The sequence below is a fragment of the Carcharodon carcharias genome, chromosome 11, assembly GCF_017639515.1.
Source record: "Carcharodon carcharias isolate sCarCar2 chromosome 11, sCarCar2.pri, whole genome shotgun sequence".
Classification (NCBI taxonomy): domain Eukaryota; kingdom Metazoa; phylum Chordata; class Chondrichthyes; order Lamniformes; family Lamnidae; genus Carcharodon; species Carcharodon carcharias.
In genome coordinates, this window is record NC_054477.1 from 14,018,382 (window position 1) to 14,037,398 (window position 19,017).

General features: G+C 44.5%; 1 protein-coding gene across 4 annotated transcripts in view; it reads left to right on the forward strand.

Moving 5' to 3' along the window:
• The window catches only part of pnpla4 (patatin-like phospholipase domain containing 4), an 85,603-nt gene that overhangs the window by 9,348 nt on the left and 57,238 nt on the right, over positions 1 to 19,017 (forward strand). For 3 of the 4 annotated variants that reach the window (XM_041198956.1, XM_041198957.1, XM_041198955.1), the window contains exons 3-4: positions 6,957 to 7,051; positions 14,300 to 14,435. In XM_041198956.1, the coding sequence (XP_041054890.1) occupies positions 6,957 to 7,051; positions 14,300 to 14,435 (231 nt within the window). Of the gene's footprint in view, positions 1 to 5,245; positions 5,391 to 6,956; positions 7,052 to 14,299; positions 14,436 to 19,017 lie in introns of all 4 variants that reach the window. The other variant, XM_041198958.1, reaches the window with a different exon arrangement.

Sequence of the window (19,017 nt, forward strand, 5' to 3'; positions counted from 1 at the left end):
CCCAAACCTCCCTGTCACTTGCCATTTTAACACTCCACCCTGCTCTCTTGCCCACATGTCTGTCCTTGGCTTGCTGCATTGTTCCAGTGAAGCCCAACGCAAGCTGGAGGAACAACACCTCATCTTCCGACCAGGCACTTTACAGCCTTCCGGACTGAATATTGAATTCAACAACTTTAGGTCTTGAGCTCCCTCCTCCATCCCCACCCCCTTTCTGTTTCCCCCTTCCTTTTGTTTTTTCCAATAAATTATATAGATTTTTCTTTTCCCACCTATTTCCATTATTTTTAAATATTTTTAAATCTTTTATGCTCCCCCCACCCCCACTAGAGCTATACCTTGAGTGCCCTACCATCCATTCTTAATTAGCACATTCGTTTAGATAATATCACCAACTATAACACCAATGTGTACTTTTGTTCTGTTGTTTGTAACATCTTTTGATGATCTGCTTCTATTACTGCTCGTTTGTCCCTACAACCACACCAACCCCCTCCACTTCTCGTTCTCCTTCCCTCCCCCCCCCCCCCCCCCCCCCCCCCCCCCCCCCCCCCCCCCCCCCCCCCCCCCCCCCCCCCCCCCCCCCACCGCCCACCACACACACACCTTAAACCAGCTTATATTTTACCTCTTTCCTGGACTCACTCAAGTTCTGTCGAAGGGTCATGAGGACTCGAAACGTCAACTCTTTTCTTCTCTGCCGATGCTGCCAGACCTGCTGAGTTTTTCCAGGTAATTCTGTTTTTGTTATGGGCAATAAATGCTGGTCTAACCAGCGGTGTCAATATCTCGTGAACAAATAAATATAGAAAAAATACTCTGTAATAGAATTGAAGGAAAGTAAACTTGTACATGTATTTTTAAAAAAATTAAAGTTACAATGTCAATCTGTTAGACATTTAAATAGGGGAGACTGCTGTTAATACTGATTTGGCCATTTGCTGCTGCCATTGGATGTGATCTGTGAAGTGATTGTATATGCGTGTCATTAACAGGCAATCTTCAACCACAATAGAAGCAGTTCTGTTGGATTGCACAAGAATGTTGGTGGAGTTGCAGTTATCAATTATCCCTGGTCAGACCAGAAGACAGGAGCAGAAATTAGGCCATTCGACCCATCGAGTCTGCTCCGCTATTCAATCATGGCTGATAAGTTTCTCAACCCCATTCTCCCGCCTTCTCCTTGTAACCTTTGATCCCCTTACCAATCAAGAACCTATCTATCTCGGTCTTAAATACGCTCAATGACCTGGCCTCCACGGCCTTCTGTGGCAATGAATTCCATTGATTCACCACTCTCTGGCTAAAGAAGTTTCTCCTCATCTCTGTTCTAAAAGGTCCCACCTTTACTCTGACGCTGTGCCCTCGGGTCCTAGTCTCTCCTACTAATGGAAACATCTTCCCCATGTCCACTCTATCCCGGCTTTTCGGTATTCTGTAAGTTTCAATCAGATCCCCCCTCATCCTTCTAAACTCCATCGAGTATAGACCCAGAGTCCTCAAACGTTCCTCATATGTTAAGCCTTTCATTCCTGGGATCATTCTCGTGAACCTCCTCTGGACCCTCTCCAGGGCCAGAACATCCTTCCTGAGATACGGGGCCCAAAATTGCTCACAATGTTCTCAATGTGGTCTGACCAGAGCCTTATAAAGCCTCAGCAGCACATCCCTGCTTTTATATTCTAGTCCTCTTGAAATAAATGCCAACTTTGCATTTGCCTCCCTAACTACCAACTCAACCTGCAAGTTAATCTTAAGAAAATCCTGGACTAGGACTCCCAAGTCCCTTTGCACTCCAGATTTCTGAATTCTCTCCCCATTTAGAAAATAGTCTATGCCTCTATTCTTCCTACCAAAGCGCATGACCTCACACTTGCCCACGTTGTATTCCATCAGCCACTTTGCCCATTCTCCTAACCTGTCGAAATCCTTCTGGAGACTCCCCGCCTCCTCAGTACTACCTGTCCCTCCACCTATCTTTGTATCATTTGCAAACTTAGCCCTCAGTTCCTTCATCTAGATCATTAATGTATAAAGTGAAAAGTTGTGGTCCCAACACTGACCTCTACAGAACTCCACTAGTCACCGGCTGCCACCCTAAGAAGGACCCTCTTATCCCCACTCTCTGCCTCCTGCCAAACAGCCAATCTTCTATCCATTCTAGTATCTTACCTCTAACACCATGGGCTCTTATCTTACTGAGCAGCCTCCTGTGCGGCACCTTGTCAAAGGCCTTCTGGAAGTCCAAGTAGATAACATCCATTGGCTCTCCTTTGTCTAACCTACTCGTTACCTCCTCAGAATTCTAACAGATTTGTCAGGGGTGACCTTCCCTTGATGAAACCATGCTGACTCTGCCCTATTTTACCATGCACTTCCAAGTATTCTGAAATCCCATCCTTAATGATGGACTCTTAAAATCTGAGGCAAATACAGATCCATGTGTATATATTAACACAAAAATACAGATATGCACAGCCAGAGAGACAAGGGTGTGATGTTTTTAAAATTCATTCATGGGATGTGGGCTTCGCTGGCTGGGCCAGCATTTATTGCCCATCCCTAGTTTCCATTGAGAAGGTGGTGGTGAGCTGCCTGCTTGAACTGCTACAGTCCATGTGGTGTAGGTACACCCACAGTGCTGTTAGGAAGGGAGTTCCACAATTTTGACCCAGCGACAGTGAAGGAACGGCGATATATTTCCAAGTCAGGATGGCGAGTGTCTTGGAGGGGAACTTCCAGATGGTGGTGTTCCCATCTGTCTGCAGCCTTTGTCCTTCTAGGTGGCAGTGGTCGTGGGTTTGGAAGGCGCTGTCTAATGCATAGCTTCATTAGGCTTTAACTCATTGGAGGCCACAAAAGCTGACAGATTTTGGCTCCTGTTCAAAAAGCATTGAAGTAACTAAACCTCCCTTTCCTGCTTTAAGGCCCTACCACTTCAGAGGAGTAGGGCAGGATTTTAAAGCCCCGCCAGGGCCAGGGACATAGGAGCTAAAACCAGTGTGCTGGTTTCCTGGCTCCGTCCTACCCCAGTGCCTTTTTTGCAGTAGATGGATGGTGGCTGGGAGTTGGTTGGGGGGTGGGGGGGGGGATGGTGGCATTGCGGTTATGGGGAGGACATGTCCACCCGCCCACAAGTGGCGGATAGATGATATGGCTCGCTAAAGGTGTGCAGGGTCTGTTAGGGCCGATTACAGGAGGCCGGCTAGGATATTCCAGTTGTCCTCCAGGTCCCCGTAAGCGGCGGGGGCCACTTTAAATGCGTGGAGGTTGCCTCCAGGTAGCAGATCAAGGGCCAGCACTTGAGGCAGGCCTAGAGGCCCTTCCTGTCTGCTTGTGTGCTACAACAGCTGCAGGCCATCCTCTAGCCATCTTCCTCCCACACCCCCGCCCCATGCACGACAGCGGTGTTCTGTCTGTAAAAGCCATTTTTAATCTTAAATTTATGAAAGCTGAATAGAGAGGGCGCCTCCATTTTGAAGTTCCCCCTCCTTCTTTAGCCTCCATTGCAGGCTGCTGCTGCTCCTTTCAAGCTGGATGGCCTCTGATTGGCCCCTCCAGCTTCGAGAACCAGCATGCTGTCCTTAATTGAATGGTGAGCCCGCTCTCTGGCCGTTAACTGGCTGCCCTGGGGAAAGTCATATTGAATCACTATTTTCCACACAGTGAAGGATCTGAACCACATTTGAGCCTGATCTCAGAAGTACCACAGGGAAACTCCTCCCATGATCTCAGCTGACACCCCAGTGCAGTTCTGAAGGAACCCATCTGGCTTTATAATGTGGATTTGCTGCCCAGCCCTAAAGAATTGGACAAACCTGCCTAGCCACACATCTTCCACTTACCCAATACTCTGCTGCAATTATCCTAACTTGGATCAAGTCCTGATCAACCTTCACCCACTGTGCTCACTGACCCACCTCGCACCCCCAGTCGACCAATACCTAGCTTATAAAATCCTTATAGTTGTGCCCATGGTTTTGCCCCCCACCCCCCCAAATCTCTGTACCCTCCTCCACCCCCACAATCCTCTGAAACATTGCATTCACCCGATTCTGGCTTCCTGTGCATCCCTAATAACCATTGTCCCATCAGTGGTGGTTGTGCTTTCAGTTGGCTAAGCCCTGAACCTTGAAATTCTACCCCTAAAATCTCTCTCTCTATATTATGGCATTCCTTTAAAACCTACCCCTTTGACAAAACTCTTTGTCACCTGTCCTAATGTTTCCTCCTTTGAATCAGTTTTTTTTTGTCTACTTAAGTCGTGTGAAGTCCCTCGGAATATGTCACTAAAGGTGTTATATAAATGCAAGTTGTTTGTTGTTGACCAAAGCAAAGCACTTACTGCGCCAGACCTTCTGAAATATGACCCTTTTCCATGTGCAGAGGTTTTCTCTTACCTGCAGTAGGTGACGCTTCTGATGGTGTCTACCACACTTCCTTTGCTGGTTGCCCTTGTCCTCGTTGCAGCTCGGTCATTTTTTCTCTCACTTCCCCATGTACACTTTCCACCACCTCCTGATGAGTCTTGCATTTCAGTCAGCCCTCGTCACCATTTTCTAGCTGTTTTATGAAATTTGTTGCCATTATCTGTACACATGACTGTTATTTGGATTCCCCCTGCTCCCTCCTCTTTGCTTTTATCAGTCCTGAAGTCCCTTTACTTCCAGTTCTGGCAAAGGAATCCTAACACTCCTCTGTTCAAGTGGTGAATAAACAAACCATGGCCTTTAGCCAACTTCCAGGACCACAGCAATCTGTCTTTCCTTTGTTTTCAAGAAACTGCTGCACCTGCTGTGCATGTCAGAATTTCAAAATTCACAGCTGCGTTAGATTATTTTTAGTTTGATACTGGGTTGTGGGGTTCTTTGCTGATAATAAAACCTAATGCCCACAAGTATATGTTTAATGCCTCTAGATGTTAGGAAGGTTACTGAATAGCATTGTGTGTTTTCTCCTCTCCTCTCGTGGAGATGGTGTCGAACTCTGGGATGTGCTCCAAAGGTGCCATGCTGGCATCCACCCATAAGCTGTGAAACTTGATGGTGACTGTCGGCTACCTATTACCATAACGTGGGTAGCAAATGATGCATCAATTCCTCATTCTGTCCTCACCTAATGTCCATACTTATTATTTTGAAATGCATAAGGAATCCTTGGCTTTATAAACATCAGGCCTTATTATTTTGAAATGCATAAGGAATCCTTAGCTTTTTAAACATCAGGCTGGATTTTTGCACCCAAGGCAGGTAGCTCGCTGGGAAATTTCATGACTCACTGGACCTGCCTCGGTAAAACATATCCGGAATCGTGCGATTTTCACGTTGGAGGGTGGGTTGGAGTTGGAACCTCCGATCCAGGGAGCAGAGCTTTGGTGGCCACGGGAGCGGGTGAGTGCCGAGGCAGCTCATACCATCCATGCCAACCCAATGCCAACATATGCTCTCCTCAACCTCCTCTTGGCCCCTCATAACCTTCATGCCAACTCATGGCTCCCACCAACGCCCCCACCCAGCCCCTCGGCCTCTCATAAGTGTCATACCAACTCAGTGCCAACTCATGTCCTCAACCAACTCCCGTGGCCCCTCATACCCTCCATGCCAACTCACGCAGACCTCAGGAGCCATACGGAGATGAAAAAAAAACTCCTAACAATCTAATACAGCTCTTGCTTTTCCACTTGATAGTGGAAAAAAAACTCCCATTCCAGAAACCCATTCAATGCTTTTAAATCTCTCCAAGTGTTTAATCTCATAAAACAAGCACACTTCTATTCAGACCCCATATCAAAGATGGCTAATCCTTTAATAGCCTCTTTAAACTGTAATCAAACTGTGAACTGTGAACACCTTGCTAAGATAAAAAGCTTTTGAAACTCAGTCAAGCATTCATAATGACATTATGATAGCCCCTGCAGAAATTTCACCAAAAACTGTTAAAACTGATGCTACTGTTTTCACCTAAGCTGCAGCAGATGACCTGTCAATCAAAGCAGTTCAGCATAAAGTTTTGTTTAACTCTCAGTGGCAGCTGCAGCCTGTTTTTTTTCAAATTTAAAGAGCAGGGGATTTAAAAAGCTTCATACCATGACAGCTATACAGACCTTATTTACTCTGGAAGAATATTTACATCCACTCCGTCAATTTGTGACCCAGAATTGGATAGTCTGAAATGGGGACTTCTGCACCCAGGTCCTGTACACCCCTTTTAAAGGCCCACTTCAGCCCATAGAGTACAAAAACAAGGATGCTATGCTAAACTTTAATAAACCTAACTAGTTAGGCCCTAGCTGGGGTATTGCATACATATCTGGGCAGGAAAGATTTTAGGAAGGATGCCAAGGCCTTAAGGACAGTGCAGAGGAGATTTACTAGAATATTACCATTATGCAGGACTTGAGTTATGTTGAGAGACTGGAGAAACCAGGGTTCTTTTGCTTGGAACAGAGAAGGTTAAGGAGAAATTTAATAGAGGTGTTCAAAATCACAGAGGACTTTGATGGACTAAATAAAGAGAAATTTTTTCCAGTGGCAGAAGTGGTGGCTGGAGACAGAGATTTAAGATGTAAAAGAAGCAAAGACGAGATTAAGGGGAAAAAAATTAGACAGTGAATTGTTCTGATCTAGAATGGGCTACTTGAAATGATGTTGGCAACTGATTCAATAGCAAACGGCAAAAAACTGAAGGGGAAATGTTAGCAGAGCTATGGGGAAAGGATAGGGGAGTGGGATTAATTGGATAGCTCTTTCAAAGAGCTGACACATATGATGGACTGAATGGCCTCCCCCTGTATTGCATCATTGTATGAAATGGCTGGTGATCAGGCTAATTTTTGAACCTAATGCCTTACCATTCTGTATAGCTTAGTCAACCCCCCCTTAAAATGATTGGAGAGAAACCATTTTAATTTTCAATTTCTCTTTATCTGTTCCCTCACTCCACCTCCCCCTGCTTAGCAATGCAAAGAATTTACTTACGGATTTGCAGCTGATGTCCGGAAACAGAGACTTGGAGCTATAACACCTGGTTATGACTTTATGAAGCAATTGAGGTAAGAGAAGAACATAAGAATAGAGGAGGCCATTCAGTCTCTCAAGCCTGTACCACAAGCCAGTTAGATCATGACTGATTTGTATCTTAACTCCATTTAACCACCCTGACACCCTTATGTCACAAAAGTTTATCAATCTCAGTTTTCAAATTATCCCCCAGCCTCTACAGCTTTTTTGGGGAAGGGAGCTGTAGATTTCCACAACCCCACATGTAAAGGAGTGTTTCTTGACAACAACACTGAATGGCCTAGCTCTGATTTTAATATTATACCCAGTTTCTCTGGGGCTCCTTATTGTCACAAAGGTGCTTGCAATAGAATTTCAGCTGAGTGGAAAATTTCCTCCCCTTTGACGGTTATGTGACTAAAAGAAAACTTTTTGGCTTAGGAATTCACAGACTCCACACCTACTTTGCAGGTATAAGATAGGTGCCTAAGTGGCAGGGGTGGGTGCATGAACGTTTCACTTCAGAAATGCGTTACCTGCCATGGTTCCAGTATAGACCTCCAGGGCTTTCTACTCAAATATGTGGTAGGCTGTTTTCATGTGCAGTAAAAGGGCTTAAAACCTGTTTTAGAAGTCCTTTCTGAAATTGGGCAGACCTGAATGTGGCTTGCTGTGCTCAGGATAATTTTACATACTGCCTAATCTTAAAGGGCCAACCTTAAAGAGACTGCCTCCAAATGTTAAGTGGCCACATGAATGTTTCAAACTCTACCACAATCCTGAAAACCACTGTTGGGCTCCGCCTGGTTCCCTCACGATCACTGGGAGGCAACCAACCCAACTTTGTACTCATTGTACTGGCCAGCTGCCTCTGGGTGCCTGGTCTGAGGAACCGTTTTGTGGATGCGATGATAAACCAACTCTGTGACTGCCTACTTATTTGGTTCCATGCTGCTGATCAATGAAGAACGCGGATGGTGTAGCTGTTATCCAGATTTACATTTACATTCCTCCCTGCACCAACAGGAGCAAAAAAAAACTTCCCTCCAGATTCAACTCACTTGCCACTTGCTGCTAATATGAAGTGGTTTAAGATGTCTTGAGGATTTAATTAGATGCAATATGGACACTAAGGGAATTAAGGGATATGAGGAATACATGGGAAAGAGGAGCCATGATCTTATTGAATGGTGGAGCAGGTGTGTGGGATTGCTTGGCCTGCTCCTATTTCTTCTGTTAATATAAATTCTTCTTTATTTTCTTTGGCCGTTGTGCATTAGTGACATTGCAAACAGAAAAGAAATGTTTCCTCATAAATATTTCTAGTGGAATCGTAAAAGTATTCAGATCAACACATTTAAAATTTCAAAACTAATGGCCAAAGGAAATTTTCCTCTGAGGTCGAGTACAGGTGGTTATTGGCCTGTCACATATGAGGATTAAACATCTCCTCCAAGAAACACTCAAACATCACTGCAGGAGTTCCTCAGGGTAGTGTCCTTTGCCCAACCATCTTTAGCTGCTTCATCAATGATTTCCCTTCCATCATAAGGCCATAAGTGGGGATGTTTGCTGACGATTGCACAATGTTCAGCATCATTCACGGCGACTCAGATGCTGAAGCAGTCCATGTGTAAATGCAGCAAGACCTGGACAATATTCAGGCTTGGGCTGCCAAGTGGCAAGTGACATTCATGCCACACAAGTGTCAGGCAATGATCACCTCCAACAAGAATGAATCCAACCATCACCCCTTGTTGTTCAATGGCATTACCATCACTGAATCCCCCCACTATCAACATTCTGGGGGTTACCATTGACAAGAAACTGAACTGGACAAGCCATATAAATACTGTGGCTACAAGAGCAGGTCAGAGGCTAGGAATCGTGTGATGTGTAACCCCCCACCTGACTCCCCAAAGCCTGTCCACAATCTACAAGTCAGGAGTGTGATGGAATACTCTCCACTTGCCTGGATGAGTGCAGTTCCCACAACACTCAAGAAGCTGGACACCTTCCAGGACAAAGCAGCTTGCTTGATTGGCACCCCATCCACAAACATTCACTCCCTCCCTCACCAACGCACAGTGGCAGCAGTATGTACCATCTACAAGATGCACAGCAGGGATCCACCAAGGCTCCTTCGACAGCACCTTCCAAACCTACGACCACTACCATCTAGAAGGACAAGTGCAGCAGATAGATGGGAACGCCACCACCTGAAAGTTCACCTCCAAGTCACTCACCATCTTGACTTGGAAATATATCGCCGTTCCTTCACTGTCGCTGGGTCAAAATCCTGGAACTCCCTTTCTAACAGCATTGTGGGTGTACCTATGCCACATGGACTGCAGCAGTTCAAGAACGCAGCTCACCACCACCACCTGAAGGGCAGTTGGAGATGGGCAATAAATACTGGCTTCAGCCAGTGAAACCCACATCCCATGAATGAATAAGAAAAAAACTTCCAACGTGACCACCAGATGAAGAAAATCTACTGATGATCATTGTATTTCATCCAGAAGTTCTCACTATTTTCCAGCTTTTAAAAGAAATTTCACGGGCAATTAAACCTATTACTGACTCTTAATAGTAATTGATATAGCTGCAACACATCTAATCTATTGTTTCCCCCATGTTTACTTATAACTTAAAGATTTTAACCACTAAAAATGAAATTTGGTTTAATTATTTCGTCTTCCCTGCATACGCTTAGTGGCAATCCTGCCACTGTTAAAGTTGATAAAAAGGAGCAGGTATTAGAGAAGCTGGCTGAGCTTAAAATTGATAACTCACCAGGTCTTGATGAGATGCAGCCAAGCATACCGAGACATATTGAGGAGGCATTGGCCAATATTTTCCAGTTATCCTTAGATAGAAGAGCGGTGCCAGAGCACTGGAGAATTGCAAATGTTATTCCCTTGTTCAAAAAAAAAAGGGTGTAAGGATAAACCCAGCAACTACCGGCTAGTCAGTTTAATATTGGTGAAGGGAAAGTTTTTAGACACATTAATCCAGGACAAAATTAACACTGTATTGGATGAGTGTGGCCTAATTAGGAAAACCCAGCACAAATTTGTTATAGGCAAACCGTGTTCTAGCTTGAGAGTTTTTTTGATGAAGTACCAGAGATGGTTGATGAGGGTAATGTGCTTGATATGTTGTACATGCACTTCCCAAAGGTGTTTGATTAAGTGCTACATAATGGAATTGTTGAAGTAAAGTTGATACTCATGGAACAACAAGGGCAGTGGCAGCATAAATACGAAGTTGACCAAGTGACAGGAAACAGAATAGTGGTGAATGGTTGTTCTTTGGAATGGAGGAAGGTATATAGTGGAGTTCCCCTGGAGTCATTGTTGGGACCATTGTCTTTTTTGATCGATGTTAATGACTTAGACCTGGGTGTACAGGGCATAGTTTCAAAATTTGCAGATGATACAAAACTTGGAAGGATTTGGGACTGTGAGGGCGTTAAGTGGTCAACTTCAGGAGGACCATAGACAGGCAGAGAAGTGTGAAGTGATACATTTTGTTAGCGTAAGGAACTTTTTTTTCCTGTTGGACTGTTGTAAAGAACATTTTTTTTATTTTCTGTTGGACTGTGGTTTAGAATTATAATAGCTACAGGTTGAAAGACATGTCCACTGGAACAGGGTGAGAGATATATACAATGTTGCAGTCCTGGAACAGGGTGTGCCATGAAAGACAGGATGGTGCCAGAAAGGAGTCCTGGGCCAAGGGAACTGCCTGACAACAGCATTTTAATTGGCTAAAATAAAAACAAAAAAACTGCGGATGCTGGAAATCCAAAACAAAAACAGAATTACCTAGAAAAACTCAGCAGGTCTGGCAGCAGCGGCGGAGAAGAAAAGAGTTGACGTTTCGAGTCCTCATGACCCTTCACCAGAACTAGGTGAATCCAAGGAAGGGGTGAAATATAAGCTGGTTTAAGGTGTGGGGGGTGGGGGTGGGGGGAGTGGTTTGGGTGGGGGGAGAGAAGTGGAGGGGGGTGGTATGGTTGCAGGGACAAACAAGCAGTGATAGAAGCAGATCATCAAAAGATGTCACAGACAACAGAACAAAAGAACACATAGGTGTTGAAGTTGGTGATATTATTTAAATGAATGTGCCAATTAAGAATGGATGGTAGGGCACTCAAGGTATAGCTCTAGTGGGGATGGGGGGAGCATAAAAGATTTAAAAATATTTAAAAATAATGGAAATAGGTGGGAAAAGAAAAATCTATATAATTTAATGCAAAAAAAAAGGAAGGGGGAAGAAACAGAAAGGGGGTGGGGATGGAGGAGGGAGCTCAAGACCTAAAGTTGTTGAATTCAATATTCGGTCCGGAAGGCTGTAAAGTGCCTAGTCGGAAGATGAGGTGTGAAGCCCAATGCAAACTGGAGGAACAACACCTCATCTTCCGACTAGGCACTTTACAGCCTTCCAGACTGAATATTGAATTCAACAACTTTAGGTCTTGAGCTCCATCCCCACCCCCTTTCTATTTCTTCCCCCTTCCTTTTGTTTTTTCCAATAAATTATATAGGTTTTTCTTTTCCCACCTATTTCCATTATTTTTAAATATTTTTAAATCTTTTATGCTCCCCCCACCCCCACTAGAGCTATACCTTGAGTGCCCTACCATCCATTCTTAATTAGCACATTTGTTTAGATAATATCACCAACTTCAACACCTACGTGTTCTTTTGTTCTGTTGTCTGTGACATCTTTTGATGATCTGCTTCTATCACTGCTTGTTTGTCCCTACAACCACACCACCCCTCTCCACTTCTCTCCCCCCACCCAAACCCCCCTCCCGCCCCCCCCCACACCTTAAATCAGCTTATATTTCACCCCTTCCTTGGATTCACCTAGTTCTGTTGAAGGGTCATGAGGACTCGAAACGTCAACTCTTTTCTTCTCTGACGATGCTGCCAGACCTGCTGAGTTTTTCCAGGCTTTTTAATTGGCTCCTGATCAGGTGACAAGGGTTTTGTATGGGAGCAGAGCAGAAAGCTCCTGGCCTTCAAAGAGAAAATATCTAAAATCTCTCTTCCTCATATCTCTATAACTTTTCTCTCTCTGAGGAAACTCCTTTAAAAAGGAATTGGGGAAAACCACTATTAGAGACATTGCAAAGCAAGTTCTGAACCAGTGAACTAAATACTGAAAGTGCTGGAAGACCACCTCGTGTCATCAACAAAAACTGAAAGGAATTTGGAAGAAATCGATCAAAATCAACCCATCGAATCCTGTACTCTGGAATTGGTGCTATTGAACTATTTTATCCCATCCTTAAAATCCCTGTTTTTGTGTGTCTTATTTGTCTTGTAAGTGTGTGTGTGTATAGGGATTTAAGAAGGAGGTAGAGTTTAAGTTTTATAGAGTTAGAAATTTGCAGTTTATATTTCTTTCTCTTATCACTGGTTAATGACCGTTTGTTCAATAAACAGCTATTTACTTATTAAGTTTACAAACCTGGTGGTTTGATCATTTGTTGCGACTCGGGTAGCAATGGGGCTGTCGTGACATCAGGAAGAACAGGAAGAGGCAATATAAATTAAAGGATACCATTTTAAAGGGGGTGTAGGAGCAAGGAGCCTGGGGGTTTTGAGGGTGGATGGCTCAGCTCCCTCCGCACCCCCCCACACTGCTGCCCCTTCCCCCCAGCTGGAAGGAAAGTCAGCGTGGAGTGACCCACTCCATGTTGGTCCACCCCAAAGCCATAAACGCTGCAGGTGGGCTAAACAGGGGCAGAGTGGGACTTCTCCTCCTCACTGGGGAGGAAGCCCCGCCTTCAGGAGCAGCTGGCCAATCCAATTGGCTGGAAGGTCCATCAGCCCTGGTAGCACCAAGGGCGCATTAGTGGGCACTGCTGGGAATGCAACAAGGAAGCAGAAGGTGGCCCAGTGGATCCCCGGAAGCAGTTAAGTCTGGGGTCTTGGACGGGGAGTGTTTGAGCAGGTTAGGGAGGGGGCTGGTGGGGTGGGGAGTTTGCTTTAAGTCTGCAGGTAGGAAGAAAGGGTTTTCTATCTGGGGGGTTGGGGGTGCGGGTATGGGAAACTGCCCCCAATCTGCAAAGTGCAGCCCTTGAAGATAGAACCTTCTTTCCTGCCCTTTGAAGAATTAAAAAGAAATCGGGCTGTCCACACTGACCATTTTATGGCGTGGGCAGGGTATTGTCGTGGTCAGTTGGCTGGGTAACAAGCCTAATTGACACTTGATTATCTACTTAAACGTGGAGGGTGGGCTGCTGGTTTCTGTGCCCACCCACCCACCCTCCATATTGTGGGGGTTAGCTTGGGGTTGGGTGAGAAGGTGGTGGGTTGGGCACCTGCCCTATTTTATGTGCCCCCCACAACACCTCCCCCCCCCCCACCCCCCCCCTCGCCTCCCTTCCAAACTGAACCAAGCTCAGCGGGGGACGTTTGAGAAATTGGCTTAAAAGGCATGCAGAATTCTAGGCTTTATAGAGGCCTAGGATACAGAATCAAGGAACTTATGATAAACGTTTCTAAGACACTGGAGCATTGGGTCCAATTCTGGCCCCTGCGTTTTGGGAAAGATGTGAAGGCCTTAGAGAGGCTGCAGAAAAGATTTACGAATATAGTTCCAGGGATGAGGTACATCAGTTACGTGGAAAGATTGGAGAATTAAGCTAGTGTTGTTCTCCTTGGAGACGAGAAGGTTAAAAAGAGATTTGATTGTAGCGTTCAAAACATGAAGCTCTTAAACAGATTCTATAGAGAAAATTTTCTATTGGCACAAGGGTCAGCATTTAAGGTGATTGGCAAAGGAATCAACGGCGACATGAGGAAAATCTTTTTTACACAGGAGTTGTTAGGATCTGGAATGCGCTGCCTCTGACTGTGGTGGAGGCAGATTGAATTGGAACTTTCAACAGGGAATTGAATAAGCAACTGAAATGAAGAAAATTGCAGAGCTACAGGGAAAGGGTGGGGAAGTGGGACTAGCTGTGTTGCTCTTGCAGAGAGCCGGCATAGGTACGACAGGGTCAATTGCCTCCTCCTGTGCTGTAACCATTTTATGTCATTCCTGCTCCTCTTAATTCATGTTCCTTCTTCTGATGCCACATTCAGGCCTGCAATGTTGTAGTTATGAATGATTAACTCACAATGTGAATGTGATTAAGGTGAAGCTTTAGTTTGGTTAGATTGCAGGAAGCTTATACATGAATCATGTAGATTTTGCCTTTTCTTTTATAAAAAGATAGACAGGCCAGGAATGCTTAACAGTGGAAGGCAAGTAATGTAATTTGTGCTTTTACTCCTAAGGGAAGGGATGGAATCCATTCTTTCTGCTGATGCCCATAAGAAAGCTCATAAACAGCTCCACGTGTCAATCACAAATGTCAAGACGCTGAAAAATTGTTTGATTTCCTCGTTTCCGACCAGGGAGGACCTCATAACGGTAACTAATCTTAGATTGCGTGGGAATGGATAGTTGGGTTTGCTGTGCAAATGTTAAGAGAAAAAGATAATAAAGACTTGCTTTTATGCAGCACTTCTCATGATGCAGGGTGTCCTGAAGTACTTTACAGGCAATGAAGCCATTTTTCTGAAAAATGCAGCCACTGTTGCAATTTTTTCTACATTACAACAGTTCAATCACTAACTCTGGTTCTCCATTCCCTATCCTCAACCCTCTCTGCAAAAATAAATAAGATTTTCCCGTTCTCCTTAATATCTTACTTTTACTCCTATCAATGACCCCTTGTTCTAGACTCCTCAATCAATGCAAACAGACTGGCTGTATTAACTTTGCCCCAGCCTTCATAATTTTAACACATCTATGTCACTGATAACCTCTTCTGTTTCGGTGAACACAGTTACAATTTTCTGGTTTTTCCTTGTATTTGTAGTTATTTAAAGTAGACATAACCCTATTGAATCCACACTGTTGGCTGGATCCCGCCCCCCCCCCCCCCCCCTCCCCCCCCCACACACACAGCCGCTGCCTTCCTGGTGTCCCTCCCACAGGGCATGTTTTTGGCGGGGGCTACATGAAGTATGTCAAGTGGCTAGCCCAACACCTTCCCACCCACCCCGATACGGCCCCCATAATACAGAGAATGTAGTTAAGGCGCCGACTAGCTCGTCCCTGCTCCTTAGGCCTATTGAGGCCCTTAAGTGGCCAATTATTGCCCGAGTAAGACCCTTAGCCCCCCTGCATTGCCAGAATATGCTGGGCAGTGGAAGGTGGGCAAGAGTGGGAATACCATTTTTTAAAAATAAACTTAAAGGTGGGAAGGAACAAGGGGCGCATGTCCTTTGGGGGAGGTGTCCTGGCACATAGCGGGTGTGGGGGCACTCCCCAAAATGTTATCTTTCTTGTGCCTCTCTCCCTGTCCTCCAAAATCCACCTCTAACCCCTTTGCTCCCACCTCCCAGGATGCCTGATCCCTCTCCACCCAAAGAGCCCTGAACTTACCTTGTTCGGATGTTCACCTTCAATCTTCAAGGGCCTACTTGCAGTCCCAGCAGTCCGCACTGCTAAGTTCTGGTGCGGCTGGAACTTCAAGAGCTGCCAGAAGCCTGATCCTCAGTTTGTTTAGAGCGCTGGCCGCGTGTTGTTGTCATGGGGTGGCTTTTTTTAAAGCTGGTTGGGTTTCGACTGACTTTTCTTTTGGGAGGGTAGAGAGGGGTGTTGAGGACCAGTATGCTCACCAACCCCCCTGTAAAATTCAGCCCTGTATTTTTGTTTGCCCTAACATCCTACCTGTAGTGTAGAGCCAAAAGCTATGCACTGTGACCTGACTAATGGATTCACTATTACATATACTGCTTTACATTCTGTATCACTAACCCGAGAAGTGCGTGCCGCAGCCTCTCAATTCTGATTCACTCCCTCTCTTTCTCTCTCTCTCTCACACTCTCATTCTGGCTTCCTCTTTCTTTCTTTCTTTTCCTTGCTTTCTCTTTTTCTCTCCCCTGTCCTGTTCTATATATTCTCCCTTTCACTCTTTTTTTTTCCCGTCTTTCCCATCATTTTCATTTTCTGTTTCCCCTTTCTTTGTTCTTCTGTTTTATCTTCCCATTTGTTTTTTCTAACTCTATTGCTCCTTACCTTCCCCATCATTCAATGGGAGACTGTGGAGGAGGAGGTAGAGGCAGACTATGAAAAAGTAGGTGTGGTGTAATCGTGAGCATGTTGACAACTTTAAAACCACAAAGGTGAGGTGACAATAACTTACAGTAGTTTCATTAAAAGTTGCTACTGGTAATCGGGGTCTCAAGGTAAGGAACAAACTCAGTGGGCCAAGCTAAAAAGCAAAATACTGCAGATGCTGGAAATCTGAAATAAAAACAGAAAATGCTGGAAAAACTCAACAGGTCTGACAGCATCTATGGAGAGAGAAAGAGTTAACATTTCGAGTCCGTATGACCCTTCTTCAGAGCAGTTCTGACTTGAAACATTAACTCTGTTTCTCTCTCCACAGACACTGTCAGACCTGCTCAATTGAACCAAGTGCTATGTGTGTTTAGGGGATGGGGGAAGTAGTCGGATAGTGGCTCCTACCTATTTACTGTAGTTAATGAAAGTTGCAGTAGCTCTTAGGAATGGTAGTACTGGAGGATGCAGAAAGACAGACTTAATACAAAGTATTGCTGAAATAAAGAGACATTCTGTTGAAGCTTTTTGTCTTCCACTCATTGGCACGGATGCAAGAATGCCAAATGTCCAAGGCAGAGCAATTTATATTACATGAGAAAAAGGTGCTGATTGGTTAGCAAGTTGGCACTGATGGTCCAGGCGTTGCATGGAGAATGCACCAGGGAACTATTATTCTCCCATGCTTATGTTTAATTCAAAAAAGATGCAATACCTGGACATGTTCCTTTTGCCTGCAGAGGACAGGTCACTGTGTATGAGCATATGTAGCTTCTAGCAAGTGTAAGTGAACAACATTGCGAGCCCAACTATAATAACCTTCAATTGGTTGCTAGTGTAATTGTTGCTCCCTTTGAAATTTGGCATTCCCGCTTGCGTCTGTCCTTATTGCAAGATGAAAAACTTCGACAGCCTGTCTCTTTTTTAGGCAATACTCAAGTTCTGTTCTACCAAATGACTATTTAATATAAAGTTTTATCTAATTGTTTTCGGGATGGTGGTGGTGGGTTTCAGGGTGCGTGCCAGAGGGTGTACTTGGCTGGGGGGAATGGAGGTGTACCAGTTATCCAGAATATTCAGAGTCCCAGCAGGGTATATTCTGTTGCTTGTAGAAGGGAGGAGAGAGAAATTGTTGGTAAAAGTGATGGGACAGAACTTTTAATGAGGAGGAGGGAAAATGGCAGACATGAAAGTCATGATATTGATGATGGCCAGGACCGACACAGGAAATTTTATTATAAAGCTGGTTTTGATCCCATAGTAGCTTATTGTCCAATATATTGCTGTTTTATTATTACACTGCACTGTGATTTATTGCCACTGGTTTTCCCTTAATACCAACAAATTCTTATAAATGTCATATTTTGTTCTCTCAAACTGTTTTAATTTAGCTTTACTTGTGACATTGCAGATTAGATCGTGAGTCTACAGTATGTAAACTGTTCTCAATTTTTCCTCACCTGTCGAAATAACCAGGCTGTAAAAATTCTGGGTATTAAAAAAAGTTACAAATAAACATTCTTGGCCTATCTTTTTAAGTGAAAATATTCCCTTTCACCACTGCTTTCTGGTCATGTGAAGACAGTCACTCCTTACAGGGACATGATTTCGTGGGTTACAAATGCTATTATTGAAACACTAGCACATAAAGATCATTTTCCATTAGTGTTAATAGACGTTAAATCCTACTGGGCCCAGGCTTGAATGTCTGATACTTGGCAGGACGTGCTACGTACAGAGTGTGCTGTCTCTCTAACAATATCCTTTAATCGCCTTGGGCCACTTCATGAAGTATGATTGCTAGGCCTGATGCTGGTGGGCCATGACAACCTATGCAACCAATGGGATGGATTCAATGGCATTACCATCGCTGAATCCCCACAGTCAACATTCTGGGGTTTAATATTGATCAGAAACTGAACAGGACAAGCCATATAAGTACAATGGCTACAAGAGCAGGTCAGAGGGTAGGAGCCCTGCTACAAATAACTTAGTTCTTGACTCCCCAAAGCCTGTCCACCATCTGCAAGTGTTATTTTTTTTTCATTCATTCACAGGATGCTGGTTGGGCCAGCATTTATTGCCCATCCCTGGTTACGCTTGAGAAGGTGGTGGTGAGCTGCCTTCTTGAGTCGTTGCAGTCCATGTTCTGTAGGTACACCCACAATGCTGTTGGAAGGGCGTAGGAACTAGAGACAGTTTTAAGTAAATTATATGTGTATTTGCGTGTGTTAGGAATTAGGTATATCTTTAAGTTTAAGTTTAATTTGTATTTCTGTATTTGTGTGTTAATGGGGGAAACTTGAGTGTTGGTTTCACTTTATAAGATGCCTGCATTCTAATGTGATTTTATAACTTTTGAAGGGGATTTAAAACAAACACAAGGTAGAAAAAGCTGTGCTGTTGCCTAGCAACAGGGGTCCAGAGAGGGACCCACACACACACAAACTGAAAGCAGGTTGAGTTGGTGATTATACTGTAAGGTGAAGGGAGCAGTTTATGTCTCTTTCCAGCTGGACATATTAGCAGATTGCTGAGGAAAATAAGTCTAAGAATCTTAGATGAGTTACTCTAAAGTTAAAGTAGCAGCAAATATTGAGTGAGTCCTGGATCTCGAGGGAGATACCAAGTTGTCAATAGTCTACTGGGAGAGGGAACTGCAGGGAGCAGGTCCTAAAGGAAAAGGAGAAAGAAGCCAAGAAGCCCTTTAAGTCAAAATACAAGGACTGGAAACTGGAACAAAACCCTGTTCAGCGGAAGTGAAAGCAAGGAGCAGAGAGGCAGGCTGCAAGTTGAGAGAGAAAGCTGCAGGAAGCAAATTCATGGCAAAATAAGCTTTCGAGGAGACAGTCAAGGTTGGTGACTCCTTAGTGTGGGCTTG